This window comes from Phodopus roborovskii, unplaced genomic scaffold, assembly GCF_943737965.1.
Source record: "Phodopus roborovskii unplaced genomic scaffold, PHOROB, whole genome shotgun sequence".
NCBI lineage: Eukaryota > Metazoa > Chordata > Mammalia > Rodentia > Cricetidae > Phodopus > Phodopus roborovskii.
Genome location: NW_026125059.1, coordinates 14732777 through 14758162, shown reverse-complemented (window position 1 = coordinate 14758162; position 25386 = coordinate 14732777). Strand labels below are relative to the sequence as shown.

The 25386-nt window shown below is 50.8% G+C and overlaps 1 protein-coding gene across 1 annotated transcript; it reads right to left on the bottom strand.

Annotated features, from left to right (window-relative positions):
* Positions 1 to 394: 394 nt before the first annotated feature.
* On the bottom strand, positions 395 to 23317 carry Ada (adenosine deaminase). The gene is made up of 12 exons (XM_051186638.1): positions 23160 to 23317; positions 11802 to 11863; positions 9249 to 9371; positions 6668 to 6811; positions 5952 to 6067; positions 4874 to 5001; positions 4239 to 4310; positions 4053 to 4154; positions 3762 to 3826; positions 1644 to 1773; positions 1062 to 1161; positions 395 to 630 (listed from the first exon to the last, which is right to left on the bottom strand). The coding sequence occupies exons 1-12, from the start codon at positions 23190 to 23192 to the stop codon at positions 617 to 619; spliced, it is 1089 nt and encodes a 362-aa protein (XP_051042595.1). The 5' UTR covers positions 23193 to 23317; the 3' UTR covers positions 395 to 616.
* Positions 23318 to 25386: the final 2069 nt, after the last annotated feature.

The window sequence follows — 25386 nt, the reverse complement described above, 5'->3', positions numbered from 1 at the left end:
CTGATAAGGTAGAAGGAGAGAACCAGCACTCACAAGTTGTCCTCTGAAACACACATGCGCGCACGGCAGCTAAAACTATCTAAACCCTAGGTCCAGGGGATATGATGCCCTCTTCTGGCCTCCTCTGGCACCGGGCACACACATTGTGCGCATACATACATGCAGGCAAAACACCCGTTTTCATAAAAATGAATAAGCCTTTAAAATACTAAAAATAATTGCCAAGAACTCTGATTAAAGAAGCCAAGAGTTCAGGAGCGTGTGCTCAAACACCTCTGGGAAAATGTCACTTCTAGAGGGAAGGTCCTGGCTCCTCCCAGCCCAGTGTCCTGTGTGGGGCCTCAGAGCTCTTCATTCTTACGCACGCCAGCCACATTCACCATTTGCTGCAAGATACCAGTCACCAGCTGCTTTATTGAACAACAGATTTTTACCCTTAAAGGAAGGTTCCCGATTCATACCCACGACTAGCAAGGCCCCTGGGCCCTAGCTGGAACACCTGACCAGAGGACAGACTTGACCACTCCAAGGTCTGGAAGGAATGAAGGTAAGAGTGTCACAGAGTTGTGCAGATTCCATCCACAGGATGAGGCTCAGAAAAGTGGCCTTGCCATCTTCAGGGGACCTGCCCTGCTGGTCAAGTTGGAGAAGTAGAAAGGTCAGACCACTCATAATGTGTAAGACATTGGGGAAAGCCCAGAATTTGAGGCCCTCTATAGATAGCAAGACAGGGGATACAAGGAAGGGAATGTGTGCCTTGCAAAGGCCATATACAGAAATGAAGGGACACATGGAACTAGGACTCAGCCAGCTTGTTCAGGTCACATACTCTCCAGGTTTCTCTGATGGTTGGGAGTAGTCTTCAGAAAGCCTGTCCAGAGAGTAGCTGCTCAGGAAATAGTTACCCTGACAAGAGGCTGAATGACAGCTGTGCCCAGAAGCCAGGCAGTCCTCACTTACTCTCAGCGTTGACCCCCAAGCCCTCAAGGACTTCTACCAGCCACACACAAAGACACACATAAGGTCGAAGAGGGCAGGGATGTTCCCCTGCGGAAGTGTACCTTCAGCCTGTGGGGGCCATTGGTATGCTTTGTAGAGTTGTTCCAGAATTTCCTTCTTCTCTTCCTCGGGGAGGAAGCTCGACTTTGCTGCATTGATGTTCTAGAAGGGGGAAAAATGGAGTAGAAGAGCAAGAAAGGGAGTATCAATTGTGCACCAGGGCAAAAATGAGGCTTGTATTAAGTAAGCCACAGGACAGCATGAGCCCTACCAGGGACCATGGGCCCCCATACTCTGTGCAGATGTGAGGAGGTTAGATGTCAGGCAGAGGCCCTTGCAGGGATTTACTTAGGACATCTGAACCCAAGACCAAGGTCCCAGCATAGGAGCCACCTAAACGGCATAAAAAATTTCCACAGCCAGACACACTTTCTGAGGAGAGGGACTAACACAAGCAAAGGCTAAGCCACCTGGTCCCTCAGCTGGGATGCCGGTGCCAAGGCATTGCTGTGGAAGGCCTTTGGTGCTAGGCTCGGCTTGGCATGCCAGTCAAACCAAACCCACTGTGGATCTCCAGAGGTTCCAGGCATTCCTCACACAGACACCTGGGCCAAGTGCCAGGGCCACAGCTCACACCTACTCACCAGTCGCTTGAATTCGTCCTCAGTCAAGCCCATGTCCCGTTTGGTCATCTGGTAGTCAGTGTCCAGGGTGGACTTAAAGATGAGAGGGTCATCTGTGTTGAGTGAGTAGTTGGCCTGATCTTTCTTGAAGCTGGGAGAGCGGCCAGCAGGGGGAAAAGAAGCTCTTTACTCCAAGAACCATCCCCGCTTCAGTCTTCACACAACATTAGACAACATGGGCGGTTGCATGATGTACCAAGGAGGACACTTAGAAAACTCAGGAGCGGATCTAAAGCTGCCCTGCCAACCCTGAGGCAAAGCAGAAGAATGGCCTGAACTGACAGCCAGGGAGGAGGGCCATTTGAAGGGTGGGAAGGCAACAGCCCCTGAAGCTACCATGTCCTATAGGCTTCCTCTTCTCAGTACTGGAGTGTGGTTGGCACCCTGCCTGCCTCTCCTAGGGAGGCTTCAGTTCCTTGCCTGATGGCTCTTCAACATATCACAAACTTCCTGGCACAACCCTGCCCAGCATCTTATTGAATTTGATTTGTTTCTGCTAGTTCCAACCTTATTTGCTTGAATAGCAGTATTCAATACCTCTTTTGTTTGGTTTTTTAAGTTTTATTATGTATATGGTGTTCTGCCTGCATGTACTCCTGCATGCCAGAAGAGGGCACAGCATCTCATGTGCTTACTGGGAATTGAACTCGGGGCCGCTGCAAGAGCAACCAGTGCTCTCAGCCTCTGAGCCATGCCTCCAGCCCGGTATTCAACCCTTCTAAAATTTTTATTCATTTATGGTGTGGATGCGCACATCATGGTGTATGTTTGGAGGTCAAAGGACAATTTTGTGTCTGTCATTTTTCTGCTTCTACCGTATAGGTTATTGGGTTGTCATGCTTTGGAGCAAGCGCCTTGACATAAATGAGCCATCTTACCAGTCCCAGAAAACACCATTCATTCTTGGATTTCTCTGCCCCACACTCTTTTTAAAAAATACTTTAAAATTTTGTTTCGGTTTTCTGTTTGTGTGTATGCCCATGTCTGTGGGTACGCAGAGCTAGAGGAAGATGGCCTCTGGGTTCCTCTCCACCTTGTTCTTTGGGGCCAGCGCCTCTCACTGAGCACGAAGCTCCAGCGAGTTGTAACAATCATTCTGTATCCATTCCCCTCCCTGGTAGTGAGGTCACGGGTATGCATGGCCACGTCTGGCTCTCATGTAGGTGCTAGGAATCTGAACCCTGGTCCTCATGCTTCAACAGCAAGCACTCTTACCCACTCATTTGTCTTCTTAGTCCTTGACACCATGCTTTTGACTCTCCTGTCTGTCTCTGCCTGTCCCTTAATGTCACTGTTAAGGGTTCCCTCCTTAGTCCTCTTAATCCATCATCTTCCTAGGGCCTTTGTTCTTCAACCTTTGTAGTCACATAGATGATTTGAACCTTTAGCCAGGGTGCTATAGACCCATGTGCCTCCAGGAGCTGCCACTTTGGTGTCCCACAGGTGCCCATGCGCCTCTGTACTCAGGAAGCCTAACTTGTCATCAGAGCATGCTCCTTCCATCTGTGTAAGCTTGGCTGATAGACCACTGCTGGCCTATGCCTTGTCGTCAGCCCAAGTTCTTGCCATCTGTATCCTGCCTTAGAAGACAGCTTTGTCCTCATGAACCCTGATGAGGGCCTGGTCACAGCACAGGAGGCTCTTGTTCTTAGTTGCTGATGAGAGCCAGGTAGTATAGGAGACAGACATTCCAGGGAAAAGCTTCAAGCTGGCATTCAGGGGAGTGCCTGACAGCACCAAGAACGGCAAACACCCAGACAGAGAGACTCATCTGCCCACAACCGGGACACAGAGTTGGGAGTCAAGAATGTAGAAACTTCTCTTGGGAGGAGGCGTTCTGCTGTGGCTGATGACCTTTGGGACCCCAGCTCTACTAGTTTAGGTGGGGACCACAGCTGGGTCTGTACATCTGAGCTTCACATTCCTCATCCGTTGGACAGGGACAGCAGTGCCTGTTTCCCAGCCAGCCAACGTGACTTCATTACTAAGTACCAGGATGACCAGGTACCCATGCCTACATTCCCTCCCCTTCCTTTTCTCAGAAGAAAACCAAACGGGTCCCCAGGAACCAGATCTCACCGAACAACTGCGTGCTCCGTTTTGGGATCCCAGGCGCCTGTGAGATAGCTGGACCAGGGGCAGACCTGCAAGGGGCAGGTGTGTGGCTGGCATAGTGGACCTCAGGCCACACCCAGAGGGGTGAACCACCTGCGGTGGTACCTACCATTCTAGCCAGATTTGCAAGGACACCCTTACTTCAAGCCCTTGAAACCTCCACCATCTGGCCACTCCCACTCAGCTCGCCTATTCTCCGCCTCTTTCCAAAAGGCATGGGGTAGCCAGAGACAGCTCCCAGCCTCAGACCCTCACCTCGAAATGCATGTTTTCTTGTAGTAGCCTCGTATAGAGGGCCTGATCCTCCAGTGTGTGGTAGCCATGTCCAACCCTGTTTGTCTTGAGTACATCCACAGCCTGTGGAGAAGCAGAGAGGAGGTGAGGTAAGTCCATCAATAGTGTCGAACCAGGAAGAAGAGGTTCAGGGTCCCTGTTCTTTACCTGTCGCACAACCTCAGCAGAGCCCACCTCCCCAGCATGGACGGTTCGGTGAATGCCACTCTTCACGGCCCCCTGGAAGGGGAAGAAACAGGTTAGGGGTAGCTCTGAAAGGCTCCTAGAAAACACTGTCTTTGCCACACTTTGGGGGTGGGGGTGAGGGAGTGGAGTCTAAGTTTTAGTAGGTGTGACTGTCCTCAGATTCAGGCTACTTCACTAAGTACAGGACAGTGTGGCCTGATTTCCCAAGTCATGAACAGAGTGGAAACTATCCTTACTCTGCATCTCCTGTGCATGGATACTATTTGAAGAGTTTAAACACATTGTCTAGTATTCTAAAGTAAACTTACACTGTTTTAGGGAGGAGCTCGAGAAAGTTGGATTAATATGACCCAAAAAACAAAAAAAAACAAACAAACAAAAGCCTACCAAGAACTAAGAAATGGGGCCCAGAGAAGCAGCAATTCCATCCAATGTCACAGAGCAAATCACAGGCAGATGCAGACTCAAACAGCCCTCCCATCACCATGCAGGGACTTTTGTTTATATTCTGAGTCCCTAGCCCCAACCAAGACACACTTGGGGACTCAAGAGGCTCCAAGCTCCCGGAGAACCATCTTTCCCTTTCTCAGGCCCACCTCATAGGCCTGCATATGGCCTGGGAAGAGGCTACTTCCTTCGATGGTCTCATCACCAGCCAGGTCAATCCCCACCACAGTCTTCTGATGGTACTTCTTACACAGCTCCAACACCTCCAGGGACCAGTCTGGGAGAGAGGTTCAATGGAACATCCTCAGACAGTATGCGAGTGGGGCTGCCCAGCTGTCCCTCATCTGAGTCCAGAGAAGACATAAGATCCAGTGTCTTGTCTTCAGATCCTGACTGTTGCATCTCCCCTACCCAAGCCTCACAATCCCCTTTCCCAGAGGGGTACCACCACCACCGCACATGGTGAAGGTCCACTGAGACAGACAGAGGCTGCTCCCTCAGTGCTTATCAACACCTACGGCAGACTTACCTCCACTCAGAAATGAGAAAACAGAGCCTAATGTGTAGCCATAATATAACTCACAGGAATATAAACTCATTGCTAACAAACCATGCACTTTTATATTAAGGGCCCCATACAGTTATCATGATACGGGCTTACAAGACGGCTCAGTGGGTAGTCATAAGCCTGATTGATGATTGAGTGCAAACCCCAGGCTGCATCAAGGGTTAGAGAAGAAGCATGCAGGCCATGCCCTGTCATAGCAAACCCTGTAACTTCACATCAGCCCTTGGCTTTGGTTCCCACTAATGCTTAGTGTGGGGACACAGAGTGAGTGTGACCATCCCTGGAGGAGGTGTGAAAGCTCAAGAGAGGTGATATGACTTGCCTGAGGTCACAGAATGGGCTCTGCAGGTTGAAGCCTGAGCCCTAGATGTTTGACCAATATTGCTAAGAGAGGAGGAATCCCAGACACCTCAGAAACCAGACCTATGCAAGAAGAGGCTCTGGCTCAGATAGGGCCTGGCCAAACCACAGAGTCCTGTGGTCTTAGATGTTTCCCTATTGTTCAATTTCTTTGCCTGTGAGTTTCCTGTCAGTCACATGGTTGTTAAGACCTACATTTTCTGTTAGGGAGACTCACCAGAGCTGCGAGAGCTCACTGATGTCACATGGGTAGGGGATTCTGGGATAGATCAGGCAGCCGGCAGGATAGTGATACTCACTGGGTTGGTGGCGCATACAGCACAGTATGGACCGGGCCTTGACCCCGAATGCTTGCTCTCCCTCCTGCAGGCCCTGGTTCACAAGATCCACAACCTCATCAGGGGTGAGGTCCCCTCTGTGTGGGGAGAGGAGGAGGGAAGACTTCAGGCCAAGGGAAGGCCATGGGCAGCCATGAACTGGAGCAAGGAGGAGCAGCCTTGCCCCTGAACTGTCTTCCAAGGAGACACATGGACATGATTTCAAGCCCCTATGCTGTGGCCTACTTCCTCAGAGTTGTCTGGGCACTGCTGGATTCTAGTGTGGGGATGTCAGCCCTCCCTATGTCTAGATGGAGAGGGGGCTAAATTTGGGCCCGTTGAACTACCACTTTCTATACGTATCAGGATCTTGACTCAGTGAAGGAGCAAGGGGGCTCCAAGATATTTCAAGATGCGAGAGGTCCAGACTAGAAGATAGGAACGGGCCAGCCTCATTCATTGAGCAAAGCCTCTCTATAGAAGTCACTGGCTGAGCCAGGCAGAGTCATGGGCAGCTAGCCAAACATTCCACTTAAGGCAGAGATCTAGCCACAAGCAGAGGGATAGGAATCACGCCTCCTCCCACTGAGCGGAGTCCGTGGACCAGGCCAAGGCCAGGGCTCTGAGCACTCCATCCTCTCCTCAGCTGGGCAATGCAGCCCCACTCCAGCACAGCTCCCTCCAGTGTTGTTACTCACTCAGTCTGGTTCCAGGGGATTGGGTCCACTTTGGAGTTGGCCAGCAGGTGTGGGCTATAGCGAACTTCCACATACACCACACCCTCCTTTGCCTTCATCTCCACAAACTCATAGGCGATCCTTTTGATGGCTTCCCTGCAGCCCCTGGGAAGGGAGAAAGACAAGCTGGCAACAACCTTCTTCAACTCTGGGAACTCCAGTAGCAAACAGGTGCCTGCAACCCTCCCCAGATCCAACCTAGCTCTCACCACCTGGGCACCTGCAGAGAGGCCCCAAGCCACCTGGCAAGTCCTGGCACCGTACTTCTGAACAACAAACTCATTGTGCTCCCTTCATCCTTGGGTGATTGACTGCCTCTAACGGGCATGTCCTCATGTTTGCCTTGAGCTCCATTCTCTACACAGCATCGAGATGGAAACCAGGAGGGCCAGTGAGATGGCTCAGTAGGAAAAGGTGCCCGATTGCCAGGCTCCACAGGGTAGAAGGAGGACACAGACTCCTGAAAGTTATTCTCTGATTCCCCCCTCCCCAAATCTAAAATGAAAAGTAAAGTAGGGCTCATGGGTATGGCTCAATGGCGGGGCATGTACCTAGCACCCTCCCACCCCAATTGTGTAGAAAGAGCGGACTCCATGCCAGCCCCAATGACAGAGTCGCCAGTTTCCCTGGCATCTTGTGCTTCACATTCTTCCTCTGTCCAAGGACTGTCAAGCTTGTCCCTCCCCCTCAGGACTCCTCACTTGCCCCAGCACCCTGCCTGCCTCCACCTAATGCCAGCTTAAGGCTCTGCCCAGGCCTCCTCAGGCAACCTTCTCTCTGGGCATCCTTTCTCCATGCCCTGATCACCACCTGGCATTAGACATCACATTTTTTTTAGGGCCATTTCTCATCTCCCCTTGACTCCCATTAGGCAAAGTTCCCTTCCTTTATCTTGTTGTGGCTGTGACACTTCATCCAAGGAACGGGCTAGGACACAGCAGTCAAATATTCGTTGGGTAATGGATGTGAGGCTGGCAGGGAGGATAAAAGGGCACAGATGGCTGAATCCAGGGCTCTGGAGTGGACAAATGCTATTCAGGCATGTGATCCTGGGCTAGTCAGTTGCCCTCTCTGATACTTACATCAAAGGGTTATTGTGAGGACAAATGACCAAAACAGCAGAAACCTTACTAGACCAGCACTTGGATTGGGCAGACAAATGTTACACTCGATCTCAGCCAAAAGGCCAACAAGTGATCGGTTGGATGCTGGAAGTGTTTTGGTTGCTGCTGATGAGCATGGACACAAAGTGACCTGTGAGGGCCTCTGTGAACACGGATCAAATGCTAATGGACTGTCCTAGTTAGGACTTCCTCCAGAGCAAGGAGAATGAGCAAGAGAAGGCAAGCAAGTGCCCCAGAGCCCTTGGGTGAGAACAAAGGGCCCAGCTCTGGGGAAATGGGTCACTCCCAGGAGGAGGTTCAATGGATGATGGGGATCTGGGTCTAAGCTCTTGCATAGGGAGGGGCTTGCTCTCTGCCTTTCCCAGCCACAGACCCCACAGGTCTCCCATAGCTGCAGTTCTATTCATTCTTCAAGTGCATAATACTGAGACCTCAAGCCAGACCCAGACCCTTCTTAGTACACACTGAACAGGAGCTAGGATCCCACTGAGCCCTCATACTGGTCCCAGACCCTTATTACACAGTGAGGAGGAGCTACGATCCCTGCCTTTTGGTTACCGTCTGGCAGAAGAGCCAGGTAAAGGGAAAACATAATCCACCAGACAGGAACACTATCGAGACGGATAAAACCAGGGGGTGGTGTGTATATCACAACATGGTCAGCAAGGCTTTCTAGGGAACAGCATTCCAGGCAGAGAGAACAAAGGCAGAGGACCTGAGGCTGGGGTAGGTTAGTCCCCAGGGCAGGGGAGGAGTCAGCATCTGCTGAAAGCAAGGGCTCAAAATTGTAAAGTTGTGATTGCACCTGGCGTGTGCACCTGGCATGTGGCTTTTGGTGTTTGCTCTGAGGGACACAAGAGAAGCGGGTAAATTTGGGTCAGAAGGTGGCTTAGTCTTTTCTCTGTCTGACACTCTCCAATGATAGACAATTCATGGACCTTTTCAGAGACTAGTAATGGTCCTCGATGAAGCAGTGACCCAAGATATCAATGAAAAACCCAACTCTACCTCCAATTCCCACTCCAGTGCCTGGCCTGGCCTCCCCTCCAAAGCTGTAGCCTGGGGCATGGGGAACCTGATTCAGGCACTACCCTGCTCTGCACCATGTCTTTTCTTGACCTAGATCACGGGCTTCTTCTCTGTTATAGTGGCATGGGTCTAGGGATATTAGGTGTTTAAGAGCAATGAGTTCTGAACAAGACATCGCATAGCCTGACCAGCACAGGCCTTCAGCAGAGCCTCCTCTGCCTCTGGGTGGGGTAAGAGATTAGGAGTCCAAAGCTATAGGGGAGATTGGCAGGAGCACACTATGGTATGAATTAAGGATGGAGGTTTAGAGTGCCTTCTACAGAGGCTCAGTCTGCTCTTGGTTACAGGGACAGGTTTACCCTGGGCCACAAGGATCAAGAGCAACTCACGCAATAACAGGCATGTAGTAATCAAACTTTGCCAGGAAGCCTGGGAGTGAAAGGGGCTTGTCCATGCCGATGATGTCGCGAAGCCCCTCCACTGTATCTGCTGGGAGGGTGATGCCTCTCTTCCTGAAAATAAAACGGAAGGTGAGGGGCTGCAGCCAGGGCTCACTGAGCAAGAGCATTCACAGCTCATTGAGCAAGAGCACTCACTGCTCTTGCAAAAGATGTTGGTTTGCTTCCTGAGACCCACACAGAGGCTCACGGCCATCTATAACTCCAGTTCCAGGAGATCTGATGGCTTCCAGCATCCTTGGCAGGCATCAGGCATGCATGTGTTACACATACATACATACATACATACATACATACATACATACATACTTGCAGGCAAAACACTCAGATACATAAAATGAATTTTTAAAACTGCATTTAAAAACCAAACAAATGAAAACAAAATATGAGATGCCAGGGCAGGATCCAACCAGGCCTCCCAAGGCAGCACAGAATAGACTGGTAGCCCCAGAAAAAAAAAAAAAAAAAAAAAAAACAACAAGGGGACCATTTTATCTAGCTTCTCCCCTAGGACAGATGAGGAAACTGAACTCCAAGGCCCAGAGAACAGAGTAGAGGTCTTCCAAGGCTTGTAGCCAGAAGCCACAACAAATCACGCATTTCCCATCCAAGTCCACACCAGGCCAGGCCCTGCTTGGCTTCTGAGATTAAATGCATTCAGGGTGGTATAGCCAGAGACAAGTCAATGCATGTCAAGGGACTAACAGATTGGCTGATGCCAGGGTGAGTAAATCCAGGACTTCGTCATCAGGTCCAGGGGCAGGAGAGATGGATGGACACATGCCCAGACAGAAGCTATCAGACACCATAGTTACTGTGCAGTATCATAATTCTCAGGACCTCTCGCTCTACCTTCCCACCTGGCATGTCATAGCAGACTACTCCACCCAGCACAGATCAGCTGTACTGGCCACTCAGCTCAGGACTCTGCTCCATTCCTGCCCAACACCTTTGCCTTGGAGCCTTCTTTCTACATCAGGAGTTCTGCCTCCTCGTGGACTGAAGGAAGGAAGCTGGTGTGAACTTGGTGTGTCTTCCTCCTCCTGCTGTCTCCACCCATGTGACTTAGCTACAGTTCACAGTGGCCCTTTAGGCCTTGGTTTCTCCTATTTTATCACCATGATCATTATTATTATTGGTGTGTATGTGAGTGTGCATGTGTGAGTGTGAGTGCTGTGTGTGTGTGTGAGTATGCATGTGTAAGTGGTGTGTGTGTGAGAGTGTGTGTGTGTGTATTTAAAAGGGAATATTAAGGGGCTCAGACTTTAGCTTCACAGCATGCAGAAGCCCTGGGTTCCATTCCTAGCACAGCTATAAAACAAGCCCTAGAGCCTGTAGTTTCCCAGAAGGAATACCTAGGTCTGTGTGCCCCAGCCTGTGTATGATGAATCCTCACCAATCCCAGGTCCCTATAATTTGCCTTGGGGATATGTTCCTGCCCCAGCTATGCTCCTGACCCACAAGGCAGGTTCTTATTACCTCCTGGCCCCTCCAGGTTAAGCTTGCTGCTGGCCAGCCTGCCTAAGTTACCTTCCTAAGGCCATGTGCAGCCATGGTGATCCGGGAGAGCCTTCAGGGGGACACACTGCTAACTATGTTCAGAGACAGTGGTCAGACTGCAACCCTAAAGCCCAGAGGATGGAGAGGCCGCGGTAGCATCTGGAGACAGACTTCAGGATGGACAAGAGAAGTGCAATGGTGGCAACAGAGGAGACTAGATCTGCATGTGCTTTATAGAGAGCACAGGGTGGTGGAGGAGCCTGGGAAGGAGGGAAGAGGTACTATGAAGGGCAGAAACCCAGGACTGGAGGAAGAAGAGATGGCTGTCAACACAGTCACTACGACAGAGAAGGGGTCACTGGCTTGGGCACGGTAAGCCAGGCCCTCTTCTCTGCTGCCTGAAGATTCCAAGGCACCCTCTAGAGCTCAGTGAAGCTAGAAAAAAAGTCACACCAGTGTCCCCAGTACCCATTTCTTGCTCTCTCACTCAGGGATACTTATGCCTTCTTGACCTGACTAATGAGCCTTCTTGGACCATTTACTAATACCTGATTAGAACCCATCTTAGTGTCCCTCCCCAAATGACTAAGGCCCTGTGGCAGTAACTACCAGCTCCAAATGACCAAAGACCACAGTGATAAGGCCAGATGCATCCCCCTGACACTGGAGCCACAGATGCGGATAGTGACATCTGGGAGTGACCTTTATAGGGCATCCTAATGTGCACTGAGCTACTTCTTTTCCAGGCCTTACTTTACAGAAATCTCTGGTTGACAGTAGCACAGACTCTACCAGACCCCTGAACTAAAACCCTGTCCTGTGGAGGCTGGAGCAGAAAGATCCCAGGATACCACCAACTTCCATCAAGGGCTGGCTTGACTCCCACAAGGGGTGAACAGAGTTCTGGAAATCTCCAGGGGCCCCCAAGAAGTGCTGTACGTTGCACTGGACCCTGGAGAGGATGGTGGCTGTCCATGGACTTACTTGGCATAGTATAAGATGGTTTCCAGCTTGATGGCTCCATCCAGGTGGACATGCAGCTCTACCTGCAAGGGGCAGAGAAAGAACATGAGACACCACAGAGACTGAAGACCCCTTCAGAAGCCCCCTTTTCCCGGACACTTAATCAATACATCTCTTCAATTCTTTACATGGATGCTCTTGCTTAAGCCCACCTGTGTGTGTGTGTGGGGGAGGAGGATGGCAAGTGCTTGTGCTATGTAGTTCACAGCTCAGAATAAATGCCTTGTCCAAAGTCATGTAGCAAGAAAAAGAAGCAGGGCCGCAGCTCTTGCCTTAGCTACAGCTGGGGAGCTGCAGAATCATCATTCTAACCCCAATCCAGTTCCCAAATTTGTGATCAGAACCATGAGGACAACCACGGGCCCGGTGGGAGCCAATCACCACCCCACCAGAGCTGCTGCTCTCAGCCACCTCTCCAATTTAACCGGAATAGCTAAATGCAGACACCTCAACAGCCAGGCTCTGTTTACAAAGCATTGCTGCACAAGCATGAGGGGTTGCTTGAGCTCGTTTAGCACCCACATAAAAAGTGTGGTGGTGCACACTTGTGATTCCAGAGCAGGGGGGATGGAGATGGGAGGATCTCTGGTGCTCACTAGCCAGTTAGCCCTAATTGGTAAGCCCTTGGGTCCCCGTGTGAGAACCTGTCTCAAGAAATAAGGTGGGTGGCACTTTAGGAATGACACCTGATATTGACCTCTGGCCTCCACATGCAAACATACACTCACTCACTCATACGTGCATGTCTCTCTCTCTCTCTCTCTCTCTCTCTCTCTCTCTCTCTTTGTGTGTGTGTGTGTGTGTGTGTGTAATAAAAAGACTCCAGTCCACTGGAGGGTACAGCTCTGTGGTAGAGTACAGACTTGGATGTGCAAGATCCTGCACTCCATGCCTAGCACTGCAAAGTAAATGCAAATACAGAACACCATGCTGGGTGTCACAAATGGGTGCTAGTCCAGCCTACCTTAGCAGGCAACACATTTGGCAACTAAGTCTTTCTAATCCTAGGAAGGGTCTTGGTGATCATCCCCTATTTTCCCAGTTCCATTTACAACACCTTGTACACAGAGCCAAGACCACAAGCAGGGGCTTTGGAGAGAGTCCATTTGTTTAGGCTCCCTGCTCTACCCTTTTCTGGCTGATCTCAGTTGTTTGGCCTCTTTGGGCCTACGATTCAACCAAACAGCACAGGATAATATGCTGTTCTACAAAAACTATGACAAAGAGTTTAGATAGTGACTGTGGATAGGTGTGGCCCAAAGGAAGCAGCCACAGCCTCTGGGACACGATGTTTTCCACCAGCTGTTAAGAGGTACAACAGGTGCCAGGAACCAGTGACCTAAGGAACTTTGTATCTGCCTGGTCCAGGTCATGGAGGAAACTTCCTGGACCAAGGAAGACCCTGAAGTGCATTTTCCCAAGGTGTGGTCAAATCTGGAAATTGGTGACCTTGATAAGAAGGGTGGCAGACATGGCTGGGAGGAGGAGCATCTAGGAACTGCTGGCCCAAGGGACCGTGCCAGGAACTCTCACGGAGCCTGCTTCCAGCAGAAGAAACCAGGGAAACAGCGAGCAGAGGTGACAAAGCCTCTAGCAGACAAGTCCTTACAGTGACCAGCATTCCTAAGGCCATCCACCTTGTTAACAGTTTGAGTCTCCAAATATGTTCAACACTGGAACCCCGAAGCCCCCTGCCCATGGAGCTATGTTACCTAAAGCAAGCAACTGCACCTCTCTGAGCCTCTACATTCTTACCCTAGGCTGGAGTGAGGTGTTATCCACCCAGAAGCCAGGGCCACATGGCTGGGAGGGCATCACACACGGTGGGAGCCAGCCTCTGCTCACGCCTTTGCAATCTGGAGAAAGATACCTCCTTGTGCCTCTGGGTTCTCATGCCACATGGAGAGAAGAGTACACCTTTCCCCTAGGTCTTCATGAATCATGTGGGTGGTCCATCATGAAGCTCTAGGTAGCTAAGATGCTAAAATCTTGCCATCTATTTTTTTTTTTTAAACAGTCTTATGTAGTCCCAAATTCACTCTATAGCCAAGAATGACTTGAACCCTGGTCTTCCTGATCCTTTATCTCTCAAATTGTTGTCTGAGAGAATCTCACTATATAGCCTGAGCTAGCATGAGATCAATATTAACATATGCTGGCCTCAAACCTGCAATCCTCCTGCATTAGCTTGCTGAGCCGAGTATTAGGATTATGAGCATGAAAGCCACCATGCCCAGCACTTAGAGTTTTCATTTGAGTAAAAATAGTGAAGCTCCTGCTTGAAAGCAAAAAAGACAGAGTCTTGTCTTGTTCCTTTGGCATGCACAGAGCAGCAGGGGACAAACTAGGAGCATGTGGATAAATATATAGTTATAAACCAAGATGGTCCCACAGGAAACATTAATTGTGCCGTCAAAGACAGCAACCCACAAACTTAGCTAGGCAGCAAACAGCCTCCGGGCAAATCTGAACCAAGTGCTGAAGGACACAAAGGAACCAAATGGGCAAGTGACGGTGAGGAGACAAACAGAGAGCATTTCAGGTGGAGACAGCAGTTTGTGCAAAGGCCCTGCAACACGGGAAATGGGGGTGTGTGGGAGGAAGGGACCGCTGAGACCGGGAACCCTAGAGCAGCACCACCCAGTGGGGTTGTATGACCACAAAAAGATGGGCTTCCTTGTAAAAGGCCAGAGAGGACAGCATAAGGTGTAAAGCTGGCAAGAGAGGGTGGCTAAGAGAGGCCACCACAGACAAGAACTTGAAGCCGGAGTCTTGGACCAGGCCTTGGCTTAAGCCAGCACTTAGTGCAGGGGAGGCAGAGCCTGGGGAATAGAGGTCAGAGGTAGGAGGAGACTGGAGGCCATGGCATATAGAGGCCAATCTACCAGGCTTATCAAGGAGGAGCAGTGACCTCCCCGGGTAGGAACACTGGGCCAACCATGGCTCCCCGAGCTGCCTACATCGAAAGCCCTAGAACCAGCATAAGCAGGACCTTAGATGGTAACATGGAATCATCCACAATCCATCACAGGCAAGCTTACCCTGGACTCTCTGAGTGGGGCCTGCATGTACTCTCCTCTCCTAGGAGCAGAGAGAGGCACAGGTGTTTTCACACTCAGGACAAGAAGCAACAGTGTGACCACAGAGGCAGAGATCGGATCCATGAGGCCATAAGCCTGGAATGCCTGACACCAGCAGAGGCTGGAAAAGCAAGGGGCTGATTCCCTGAGCTTTTACGGTGAGCGCCGCCCTGCAGGCACTTTGATTTTAGACTCCTGGCCTACAGAAGGGTGGGCTTGGGATAGATGTCACTGCACTTATTTTGTCTTTTCAGTGCTGGGGATGGAGCCTAGGGTGTTTGTGGCTTTAAAACCACTTAGTATGTGATCACCTGTTACAACTGCCCCAGGAATCTCATACAGCCAGGCCCTGCCAGAGGTCAAGGCGAGGAGGACACAGTGATGCCCCTGAGTCTAAGACATGGCTTTATGAGCCCTTCAGGGTACTGAGGCAGTGTTGGGAAGACATCCATGTCCCAGTCCTCATTTTGCGGGTGCTGGCGATGGGAGCCAGGGCCTTGAGCAGACTGGTAAGCACTCTTTTACTAAGTTACACTCTCACCTCTGTTTGTTTGTTTTGTTTTGTTTTCTGCACATGCAGTCAAGGCTGAGAAGAATGCCCTGGAGCCCTGTGCTAGAGGGCTGAGCAAGGGCAGACTCCAGACAGGGAAAGTCACGAATAAGTAGAAGTGGACCAGGTTTTGATTTCTCTGCTATGAATCTTACTTCGGAATGGCTGACACACAGCCCAGGAGGGGGCAGAGGGTAGATGGGGATCACAGCAGCTCATTTCTTTTAAGGTGGGAGCGAGTTAACCACATTTAGACACTGACGGATGGTGGAGGTAAAGGAGGTTTCTGAAAAGGGGGAGGAGGGTTAGGGGGCAAAACAAAGCCTGGCCTATGAGAAGGGGGATCAGACAGTGGGTGAGGACTGGGTCTCAGGTCTCTTTCTCCATCGGTGAGAGCCAGAGGTCTGCAAGGACAACCAGGGACCGGACTTACATGTCAACACGAGATGCCCTCACAGTGCTCTCTGCTGCAGTAGAGTTAGCAGCGACAACTGTCAGGATGTGACTGCCCCGCCTGCCAGGCCCCAGGAGACCATCATGAGCAGACAGGCTCCCAGAAGCTCCGGGCAGATAGCCAGCGAGCCAGCTCTAGAAGCATCCACGCTGTCTTGGACTGCTCTGTCTTGTCCTGCTTACCAGAACAAGAACCCTTCTGAGGTTAGAGCCATAGGCTACGATGACACAGAAAACTCAAGGTAAAGAAAATCAGACACTAAGGGAAACAATATAGGGTGCCCAGGAGGCCCACCTGAAGGAGACTCACAGGGCAGAGTAGGCGAGAGAGGGAAGGAAGGATCAAGGAGTTAGTGTGTAGTGGAACCAGGAAGCCTGCTGGGAACTGCTCTCAGAGATGGGTTTTCAACAGAAATACTTTCAATAGGGAGGCACCTCTTAGAAGCATTCTCCAGCTTCCTGGGTGGAGAGCAGGCTGGGTTTAACCCTCAAGAGAACCCTGCTAACAAGTATAGGTGGAAGCCAGCTAGGATGCACCATACTGTACCCACAGTAGGTGCTTGGTGAGCAGGAGTCCAATACACAACAGCTCCGGGGGGGGGGTGTCAGAGAACCATGCGGGGGCGAGGGCACCCTGGGGCCAGCTGTCCACCATGATCCACAGAAGCTGCCACATGGAACAGGTTGTTGGGGAGCAGACACATAGACCATCTCCACAGACAGCTCCAGATCGAGATAGGTAACCCACCGAATGCTCCAGAAAGCTGCCATTGAAAAGCCAATCCACAAGCTCAGATGATCGTAGAGGTACACGTTTGGAGACTGAGGCGGGCCCCTGTCCTCCTGGCCATGTTCAGGAAAAGGAGCAGTTAGGGGCTTTATTGAATTCTATTTAAGTGTTCATTGTGTGTGCCACAACCTGGGGGGCAAGGACTCCACACCCATTTTACACAAGAGGAAACTGAGGCTCAGAGGAGGATGTAAAGCAGTTCTCAACTGGTGGATTGCAACCCCTTTGGAGGTCGAGTGACCCTTTCACAGGGGTCACATACCAGATACCCTGCACTTCACATACCTGCATTACGATTCATAACAGCGAAATTACAGTTATGAAGGAACAGCAAAAAACAATTTTATGGTTGGGGGTCACCACCACATGAGCAACTGCATCAAAGGGTGGCAGCATTAGGGAGGTTGAGAACCACTGCTTTAAAGATTCAGAAATCAGTCGGTGAACCCAAGTCTGCCCCTGAGCTTCTAACGACTGTCCTCCTGGCCTCGCCGCAGAGGGGATGAACCGACAATTCCCAGAGCCTTCCACTGCTCTTAGAGCCTTCATAACATTTTCTCCTGACCACTAGGCAAGGTTCCCATTAGATCCAGTTGCTGTTTCATAGGTGGATTTGAGAAGTAAAGCTCAGAGTAGTTTAAGGGCCTCCCTAGAGCTGCACAGACCGACAGTAGAGCCAACTCAGAGCCCAAGTACATGGCCACGGCACCATCCTGACCCCGGTGTCAGGTCTCCATCCAGCCTCCTGCCCTCTCTGGAGAGGAGTTTCATACCTCTCTACAGTCTCTCTAAGACTGGCTCACAGTTGGCCATTATCTGGGAGAATGGCAGGAAGCCCTCCTAGGGCTTCTGGGGACAGGAAGTAGCTTAGTAACTGACATAATTACTGTGTATGAGGAACTAAGGAAGAACAAGAGAGGTGAGGTCCGGAGAGGTGCTTTCAGGTCACAAGACATGCTGGGGACAGTGGGCAGAATCAGGACGGGGTCTGAACCTTGGTCTCCTTGGCCAGATGTTTTCATATCTTATTCAGGCCCACAGAGGGTGGGCAGGGCTTGCCCCAGTAGGACAATGTGTCCGCAGGCCTCTACTCGCCTAAACACATACCTGTTCTCTTCCTTCCTTCCTTCCTTCCTTCCTTCCTTCCTTCCTTCCATCTATCCTTCCTTCCTTCCTTCCTTCCTTCCTCTCTTTCTTTCTTTGTTCCTCTTTTTCTTTTTATGTATCTTTTTTTGTTTTTTAATTTTTTTTTTGAGACAGAGTTTCTCTGTGTAGCCCTAGCTGTCCTGCAGCTCACTCTGTAGACCAGGCTGGCCTCAAACTCGCAGAGATCCACCTGTCCCTCCTCCCAAGCTCTGGGGTTAAAGGTGTGTGCCTCCTGCTCTGTTTTCATTTCACTTTTGCTTTCCCAAGAGCAGAGATCTGTCTATGTCACTCTGTTGTGTCTTAGATGCCTGGTAAAGCACCTGGCACAGAAAAATGTGCTCTTGGTTTATTGACGGTCATTGATTGCCCCCTCCCTGTCCAGTCTTAATGTCAGCAATGGCAGATCTGACAGAGAATGGGGGGGGGGACAGAGCAGCCAGGCCCTGGTCTTGAGTACCATAGCCAGAACCCAGAGGAGCTACAGGTGCCCACTGCCAGCCCAAATCTCTCCTTCCTACCTCATCCTAGCAATGGCTTGGGTGGAGCAGGGGTCAGGGGTCAGCCCCTCATGCCCCACCATCTCTTGGCTGACTTTTAAGATGAAACCAACAAACAAGGTAGGCTTAGGCCAATGAACTATCTCAGCCTTGCCTCCTTCAGGAAGCCCTCCAAGCTCAGCTCAGCATTTTCTGGGCTCCTGTAGCTCCAAGGTACAGACTGGAAGGAGTCAGGCAGCCCTTGGGTGTTTTCTGCAGCCTTGGGGCCTGGCAGGGCTCTCTGCTGCTATTCATGGGCCACCCCAGAAGTTCCCCAGCCAACGGGAAGCATCTCCCCCTGAGGGAAATCTTAGCACTCAACAGTGTAGGAATGCAGCCCGTTTCTCCCACTTTATAGGTGATAAGACTGAGGCTCAGAGAGGAGCTTGCCTTAGGTCACAACAGTATTACAAACAAATGAACACCAGAGCCAAGAAGTTGCATGAACCTAAAGCCAGGAGCTTTTGCATCCTGCAAGGCAAGGTGCTAGGCATAGGAAAGGAAAATGTGACCAGGATGCTAGTAATGATGGTGATGTTGGCCTCTATACACAGGGGCTATCAGTGGCATTCCCACACTAAGCAGCTCACATTTGGTGTCTACGAGATGGGTACAGGTTTAATTCCTGTTTAACAGGGAAAACTAAAGCACAGTGAAGTTATTTAACTCCAGTAATTAAGTGGGAGAGTAGAACTCAGAGAGTGCAGGCCTGGCCCTGACCCTCACAGTGCTATCTAACCCTGCAGCTACTGAGGCATGGGCCACCCATACCCCTAGCTCCTTGATAAATATAGCAGCATTCAACCTTCTTTTGGGATACCCTTGTCCAAGGCTACCCACAGTGCTGCCTTCCCCAACTCCAAGGGGTACCACCACAGGACTCTCTCGGGACACCTAGGCAGGTGAACAGTTCTCTCCCAGTGTGCAGGGCAGCCTCCCAGGATACGAAATCAGGAGTCAGGGCTGGCCTCCCTGCCTCCCTGTGTGACCACAGACCCCTTCGTCTTTCTGGCCCATCATTCTGCTCTGTCAAACAAAGACTTCCATGAAACCAAATCTCCATCTGTCCCCTCCCCAACAACTGTCACACGAATCTAAACAGGCAAGACAGGCTCTTCCCTGGGGTAGCTTCATTTTAACAGGTGGCTCTGGTAACAGAAAGATACCAAGAACCCAAAGAAGGACACTTCTGCTCAAGACCAGAAGTGAGGGTAACCCAAGAGTCCAGGAAGCACCCTTTGGAACCCACAGAAGGAAGCACACACATACTTCAGAGCCAGGCACTGTCACGGAAACCATAGGGGAGTAGGTTTCCCCAAGGCTCCGAAACAGCTGTTTCTGCTTCAGCTAACTGAAGGAAGCTGAGTTTCAGGGCCTGCTTACCTGAGGACTTGATGGCTGCCAATCTGAGAGGCAGGGGTTCTATCCTAGTCTGTCTGAAGGCCAAGGCACTGATTCTAAGTCCTTGACCTGTAACATCCCCGCTCCCTCCTTTCTCCCCCGCAAAAGAAAAATGACAAATTAATTAGCAAAGCAGTTAATAGCACCTATTTCAGCTTTAGGCCAGTCTGAGTTGTAGCCCAGCTATGCCGCTTTCTGGCCGTGCTACTTTGGCAATTTCCTTTGCCTCTCTGAGTCAGTTTCCTCCTATGTAAATGAAAATAACAGGGCCTGTCCCGGAAGGCTGCTGCAAATGAAATATGACTTAATCCATACAAAGCAGCTAAAACCGCACTCAGTGCAGAACATACACACATCCAAGTGTGAGAGAGCAAAGGTGCCCCGGGATCATGCTACTTATGAACCTTCACAGGAGGAAAGGCTGGTTTAGAAACAGCCTTTGCAGCCTGGACCAGTTCTCTCAAAGTCTAAGATGTGAAATGCACAGATAGCACAGCTATGAGCAAGCTTCCTCTCCTCTCTGGTCCTCAGACAACTCCACTTGCAAATGGGATGCTGAGAGCTGCCTGTACAGTCCTTCAGGGTTCTATGAATGAAGCTGCTAAAGTTTCCCATTACCCATGACCAGTCCAAAGACCTTCAGCTCCTATCACAACCAGAGGCAGAGGCCAACAAGGACCTTTAACACAGGGTGGCAACTGGAGCCATGGGATTTTCTAACCCCTGCTTCAAGTGGGCATGAAGTGATAAGGGTCACTGGTGTACACACACACACACACACACACACACACACACACACACACACACACACACACACACACCTCTTCAGTGTCCAGCAATACTTAGGAAGCAAGCACTCAAAGCAGGTAGCAGGTGCCTAGGCTCTTGCTCCTCCAAGCATGCTGGTGGACCAGCAGTGTTACACTACTTGGGGTCAAGACAACAGTATTTCTACCCCACCCAATGTCCTCAGTCTCAGCCTGCACAGTTAAAGCCAGGTTACATGAGTGCACATCTAAGTCTGGAAGGCAGGGCTGAGGAGATGCCTCAGTGAGTAAAGAGCTTGCAATACAAGTGTGTGGTCCTGAGTTCAAATCCACAGAGCTCACAGGAAAGCCAGGCACCATAACTCATGTCGGCAATCCCCACTATTACTCTTGTGAAATGTGAGGCAGAGATAGGAGAATCCCTGGAAACTCACAGGCAGTTAGTCTGGTGTTCCAGAGGTGAACAACAAAGAGACCCTATCTCAAACATGCTGGATTGTGAAAACTGACACCCAGGGTTGTTCTTTGGTCTCCGCATGTATGCCTGCACACACACACACACACACACACACACACACACACACAATGCAAAACAAAAGCTCTGGAAGGTAAAGGTATCATCAGCTCACCTTGAAGTTGTCCAAGCCCCAGTTGGTGGTAGCTCAAAGAACTCAGCAAAGGGCCCTAACTCAGGTGAGATGCCATCTCATCCCCAAGGCATTTGCAGAAATCACCCAGGAGAGACAGGGACATGAAATTTCTGGCTTTTATGTTTTGCTTTCTCATCCAAAACAAGGATTTGCTATACAGTTGAGGCCTGGAACTATTAAAAAAAAAAACAAAAACAAAAACAAAAACAAAAAACCCTGCCTCAGCCTTCCACATACTGGGAATTACAGGTGTGCACCATGAAGCCTGGCTTAGGAGATGGGAATTTGAAGCCAGCTGTCATTGTGGGCTCTTCTCCCAGCTTGCCTATCTCCTAGTTAAGTTCTCTGCACCCATTTCTGCAATTGTATATGGAGATAGAACCCACTACCTCACAAGATCATTGCCAGGATGGGCTGGCTGTGTGCAGTTATGGTGTGGGGGCTGGCCCCTCAGTAAGCTTCCACTGGTGGCCCTAAGTTACACAGGCTGCCCAGACTCTGATCACAGTGGCTCCTTCCCACTTCTGCCAGCAACAGCAGTATTCCTCGCTCACCATGACATAAGACCTGTCACAGTCAGACGCAGCAGCCAACATGTTACCTTCCTGCTCAAGCATTACCCTCTAACTTTTGGGCACTGGTGCTAGTAGACCTAACAACGAAGTCCTTTTCCCCTGGTGACAATATCAGGGATCATGATATATTAGCACTCTCCGCAGAGAGTTACAAAAGGGTAGGTGCTACCAAGTATGATCTGCCATTCATCTTTAGTTTCCATCACTCCCATCAGGGGAGGTGGTTCCCCTGACCAAGGGTGGAGAGAATTCATACCACCAAAGGGAGGGAGAGAGAAAGAGAGAAAGAGAAAGAGAGACAGAGAGAAGAGCCTTCAAAGGCAAGGAGTGCTGTGATAAGGAGCACCAGACAAGATGTACAAGGGGCTTGGATTGGGCAGGAAGATGGGCCGTGCCCTTCTAGACTTTAGCTTCTTATAGGAGGAGCAGAGTGAGTTCCCTATGGTAAGAGCAGGTCTACCTGCCCTTCCTCCCTCCCCCTCCGAGCACACATATGTTGCACAGCATACACAGTGGATTCTTACCAGTGCCTTTATCATGTCTGCCATCACCACTCAACATCATGTTTCTCGGATGGGTGAATCTGAGGCTGTCTGTCTCTGATTCCTCCCTGAGTCCTCAGTCCTATACTCAGTTGACCAGTTCAATTTGCCTGGGTGACTGCTGGGTCTAATGCCTCACTGGACAGAATCTGTAAGGGCTGCAAAGCTGGTCTTAGGGACCAGGACTCTCCCTGACTCTTGTTGTTTCCAAGAAACCACAGCTTTTGGGCATAGACAATGGGTCCTCCACTGGGGTCAAGAGTCATGACCCCAAACAAACCCATTGTGGCCAAAGGCCCAGGGTGCATAGGAATTCCTCCCCAGAGCCCTGCTGCCTCCTTGCTTCCCTTTCTGGCTTGGATCACAGGTTGTTCCCATAGGCGCATTCACAAACCCAAGTTACCTGGTGCCAATAAAGCAATTATAACACTGAAGTATAAAGCCACTCACCCAACATTTAACGGCTAGAGACCCTGGGCCCCATTTTACTGAGGTTCATACATTAGGTACCCGCCCAGGCTCACACCGCTGCGCAACCCCACCTACTAGGTGCCCATTTGGCAGACAGCGAGGTTGAGACCCAGAGTGGACAGGGCATGGGCAGCAGCCAAACCCGAAGGCCTGCCAGAGGTACCTCCAGGTTCTGGACGCTCCCTGCCATATCGTCCCTCATTCGACATCCCGGAAGCAAGCAACGGCCTGGGCTAAGGGGAGACGCCAGCGGGAGTCCTCCTATGCTTCTAGGGCGAACACTCTCACGGCTGGGCCCGGCTAAACCCTGGGACAGCCCGGGGGCAGAACCCGGGCGACAGAGCCCCTTCGCGCTCACTTTGGGCTTGTTGAAAGCGGGCGTCTGGGCCATGGTGTCGAGTGTGCACCCCGGTGTTGCTCCCTCCGCTGAAGCTCTCCGGGTCCGCGCTGGCTCGGTGGCAGGGTCGCTTTCCCGAGGGCTCTCAGAGAAGGCAGACAGCCACGCTCTTTTTTACCGGGCTGCCCTGGCAGGTCCCGCCCATTCCCCGCCCACACCGAATCCTCCTCCTTCCAGAGCTCGGGCTCCGCCCTTGGCCCTCTTGCAGCCTGGCGCCCATTTCCCAGAATTGTGGACCCCAGACCTTCCCGGCGGCTACAACCTAGAAAACTCCCAGGTGAGCCCCCAGAAGGCGTGAACCCAGTGTCCCCGCCAGCCAAGCCCTGGCCCCTTTCCGGCCCCTACTGCACCGAGGCTTCCACTGTTGCCTGGGCGCCTACTGTGTGCAGGCCGGAGCTGGAGGCACCAAGCCCAGGAGCCTCGTGGGGCTGGATTCTGCGGGATAGGATCCACTTGTTGCAGAACCCCAAGGCGAGAGTGTGTAATTAGGGAGATATAGTGGAGTCAACGCTGGCTGGAGCTCACCGTGTGACAGCAGGTGGGATGCAGAGGACATTCGTTGTGTGTGAGAGAGACTCCTGGGAGCTAAAACTGAAAGGACACCAGGGTGGCTGGAGACACAAAGGGCGAACAGAGAGATACAGACTTTATCTCTTCCAGGGCAGCTACGCTGGAGAAACGCGCCCACGTATCTAGACCTATTCAGAATGCTCACAATGACTCTGGGGCGAAACACACCGGCCTGTCTGCTCCGTGGACTATTATGCACAGTAAAGTGAGTTCAGCTACAAAGCACAGCAGGTGTATGCAGACACAATACCCAATGGGGTCAGAAAGAATATGTGGAAGAAAACTTCATGCATGCTGGTCAACTTTTAGAACATAGAAAAACAACACCAAAATTATGTGTGTTTAGCTGTATGCATCAGTGAGGAGGAATGTAAAGCAAAGGACACATACACTTAAGTCTAAGCACTGCCATTCCAGGGGTGGGACAGGATAAATCTGTGGGAAGACCAGAGCACATGGAAACATCGGTTTAATGACAGTCTCCCAGAACTGGGCCAGATGCAATGCCCACTTTTCCTCTGTAAATAAGCAAACCTATAAATAAGAGGGGGAGAGGAGGTAGGAGAGTGGAGGACGGAGGCCAAACCGGTGAGGTGGAAGCTGAATCATGTTATGTTTCACAGTGAGGTTTGTCCCTTCCCATGAGTCTGCTGGAAAATAAGCAAAGGTTTGTCAGTGCTTTCTGGACAGCATCAAACCTTTGTTTGGAAAAAAAAAAAAAAAAAATCCTCCAGCTGCAAAGTCTAGAAACTTACCTAGGTTGACATCACAGGTGAGCTGGTTAGAAACATACTCTTGACAGGGGTGCTGTACTCTAGCAAGATTCTTAAACAACTTGCATGCACCCTGAGGTGGGGACACCTGGGCACCCTGACAGGAAGGATCCAGGTGAGAGAGACTGTGGGGACAGATGATAGAGCCACGCTGCATGTAAGCCACAGAATTTGGATTTGGGATCGGGTTGCATGTGGGAGTGAGGGATAGGATGGATTGGATCAAAATGGTCTTTCTAAGACAGGGATGGTAATATGTATCTGTAACCGTAGTATTCAGGGAGCTGAGGCAGGGCAATGTTGTGCTATTACTGAAACTATTGAGATTCTGTCTCAAAAAAGAAAAGTCTCTAACACACGTGGCTTTGTGGAAGGTTTGTTACTTTGGATGCGTGACACCACCACCCCATGTGGTCACACCCTCGGTGGCCAGTGTTGTGGTAGCACTTTATAAACATCCCATTCAATCTGTCTCACACCCTGCGATGCAGGAACCATTATCAGTCTACAGATGAAGTCCCCTAGCCCGCAAGAGGGCACTGCCCACTGGATTCCTGGAAGATTAGCATGTTGTAGAGAGTACTGGTACTTAAATTTGGTTCTGACTCTATATCTGAGTCTGGGCTATGACTGTCAAGTCCTTCTCCAAAGTCAGTCCGGCACGTTAAAGAAAGCTGGGGCCATGGGGATGACTTGCTGTTCCACCAAAAGTGACAATTCTTTGCTGGCCCTGTCTTTGCCTGATGGAGTGTAGGTTCTGGCTTCCTGCTCTGGGAGGGCCTGAAGGTCTTGCTGGTAGAATATGGCAGAGGAGGCCTAGACTATAGTATCCGAAGGGGTTTGAG

Excerpts from the sequence above, each read along its gene's own strand:
- Ada (XM_051186638.1), bottom strand. The coding sequence starts at position 23,192 with ATGGCCCAGACGCCCGCTTTCAACAAGCCCAAA. Across the intron at positions 6,068-6,667 it reads ATCCCCTGGAACCAGACTGA|AGGGGACCTCACCCCTGATG; the intron begins GTGAGTAACAAC and ends CTCCCCACACAG. Across the intron at positions 1,162-1,643 it reads AGGACGAATTCAAGCGACTG|AACATCAATGCAGCAAAGTC; the intron begins GTGAGTAGGTGT and ends TCCCCCTTCTAG.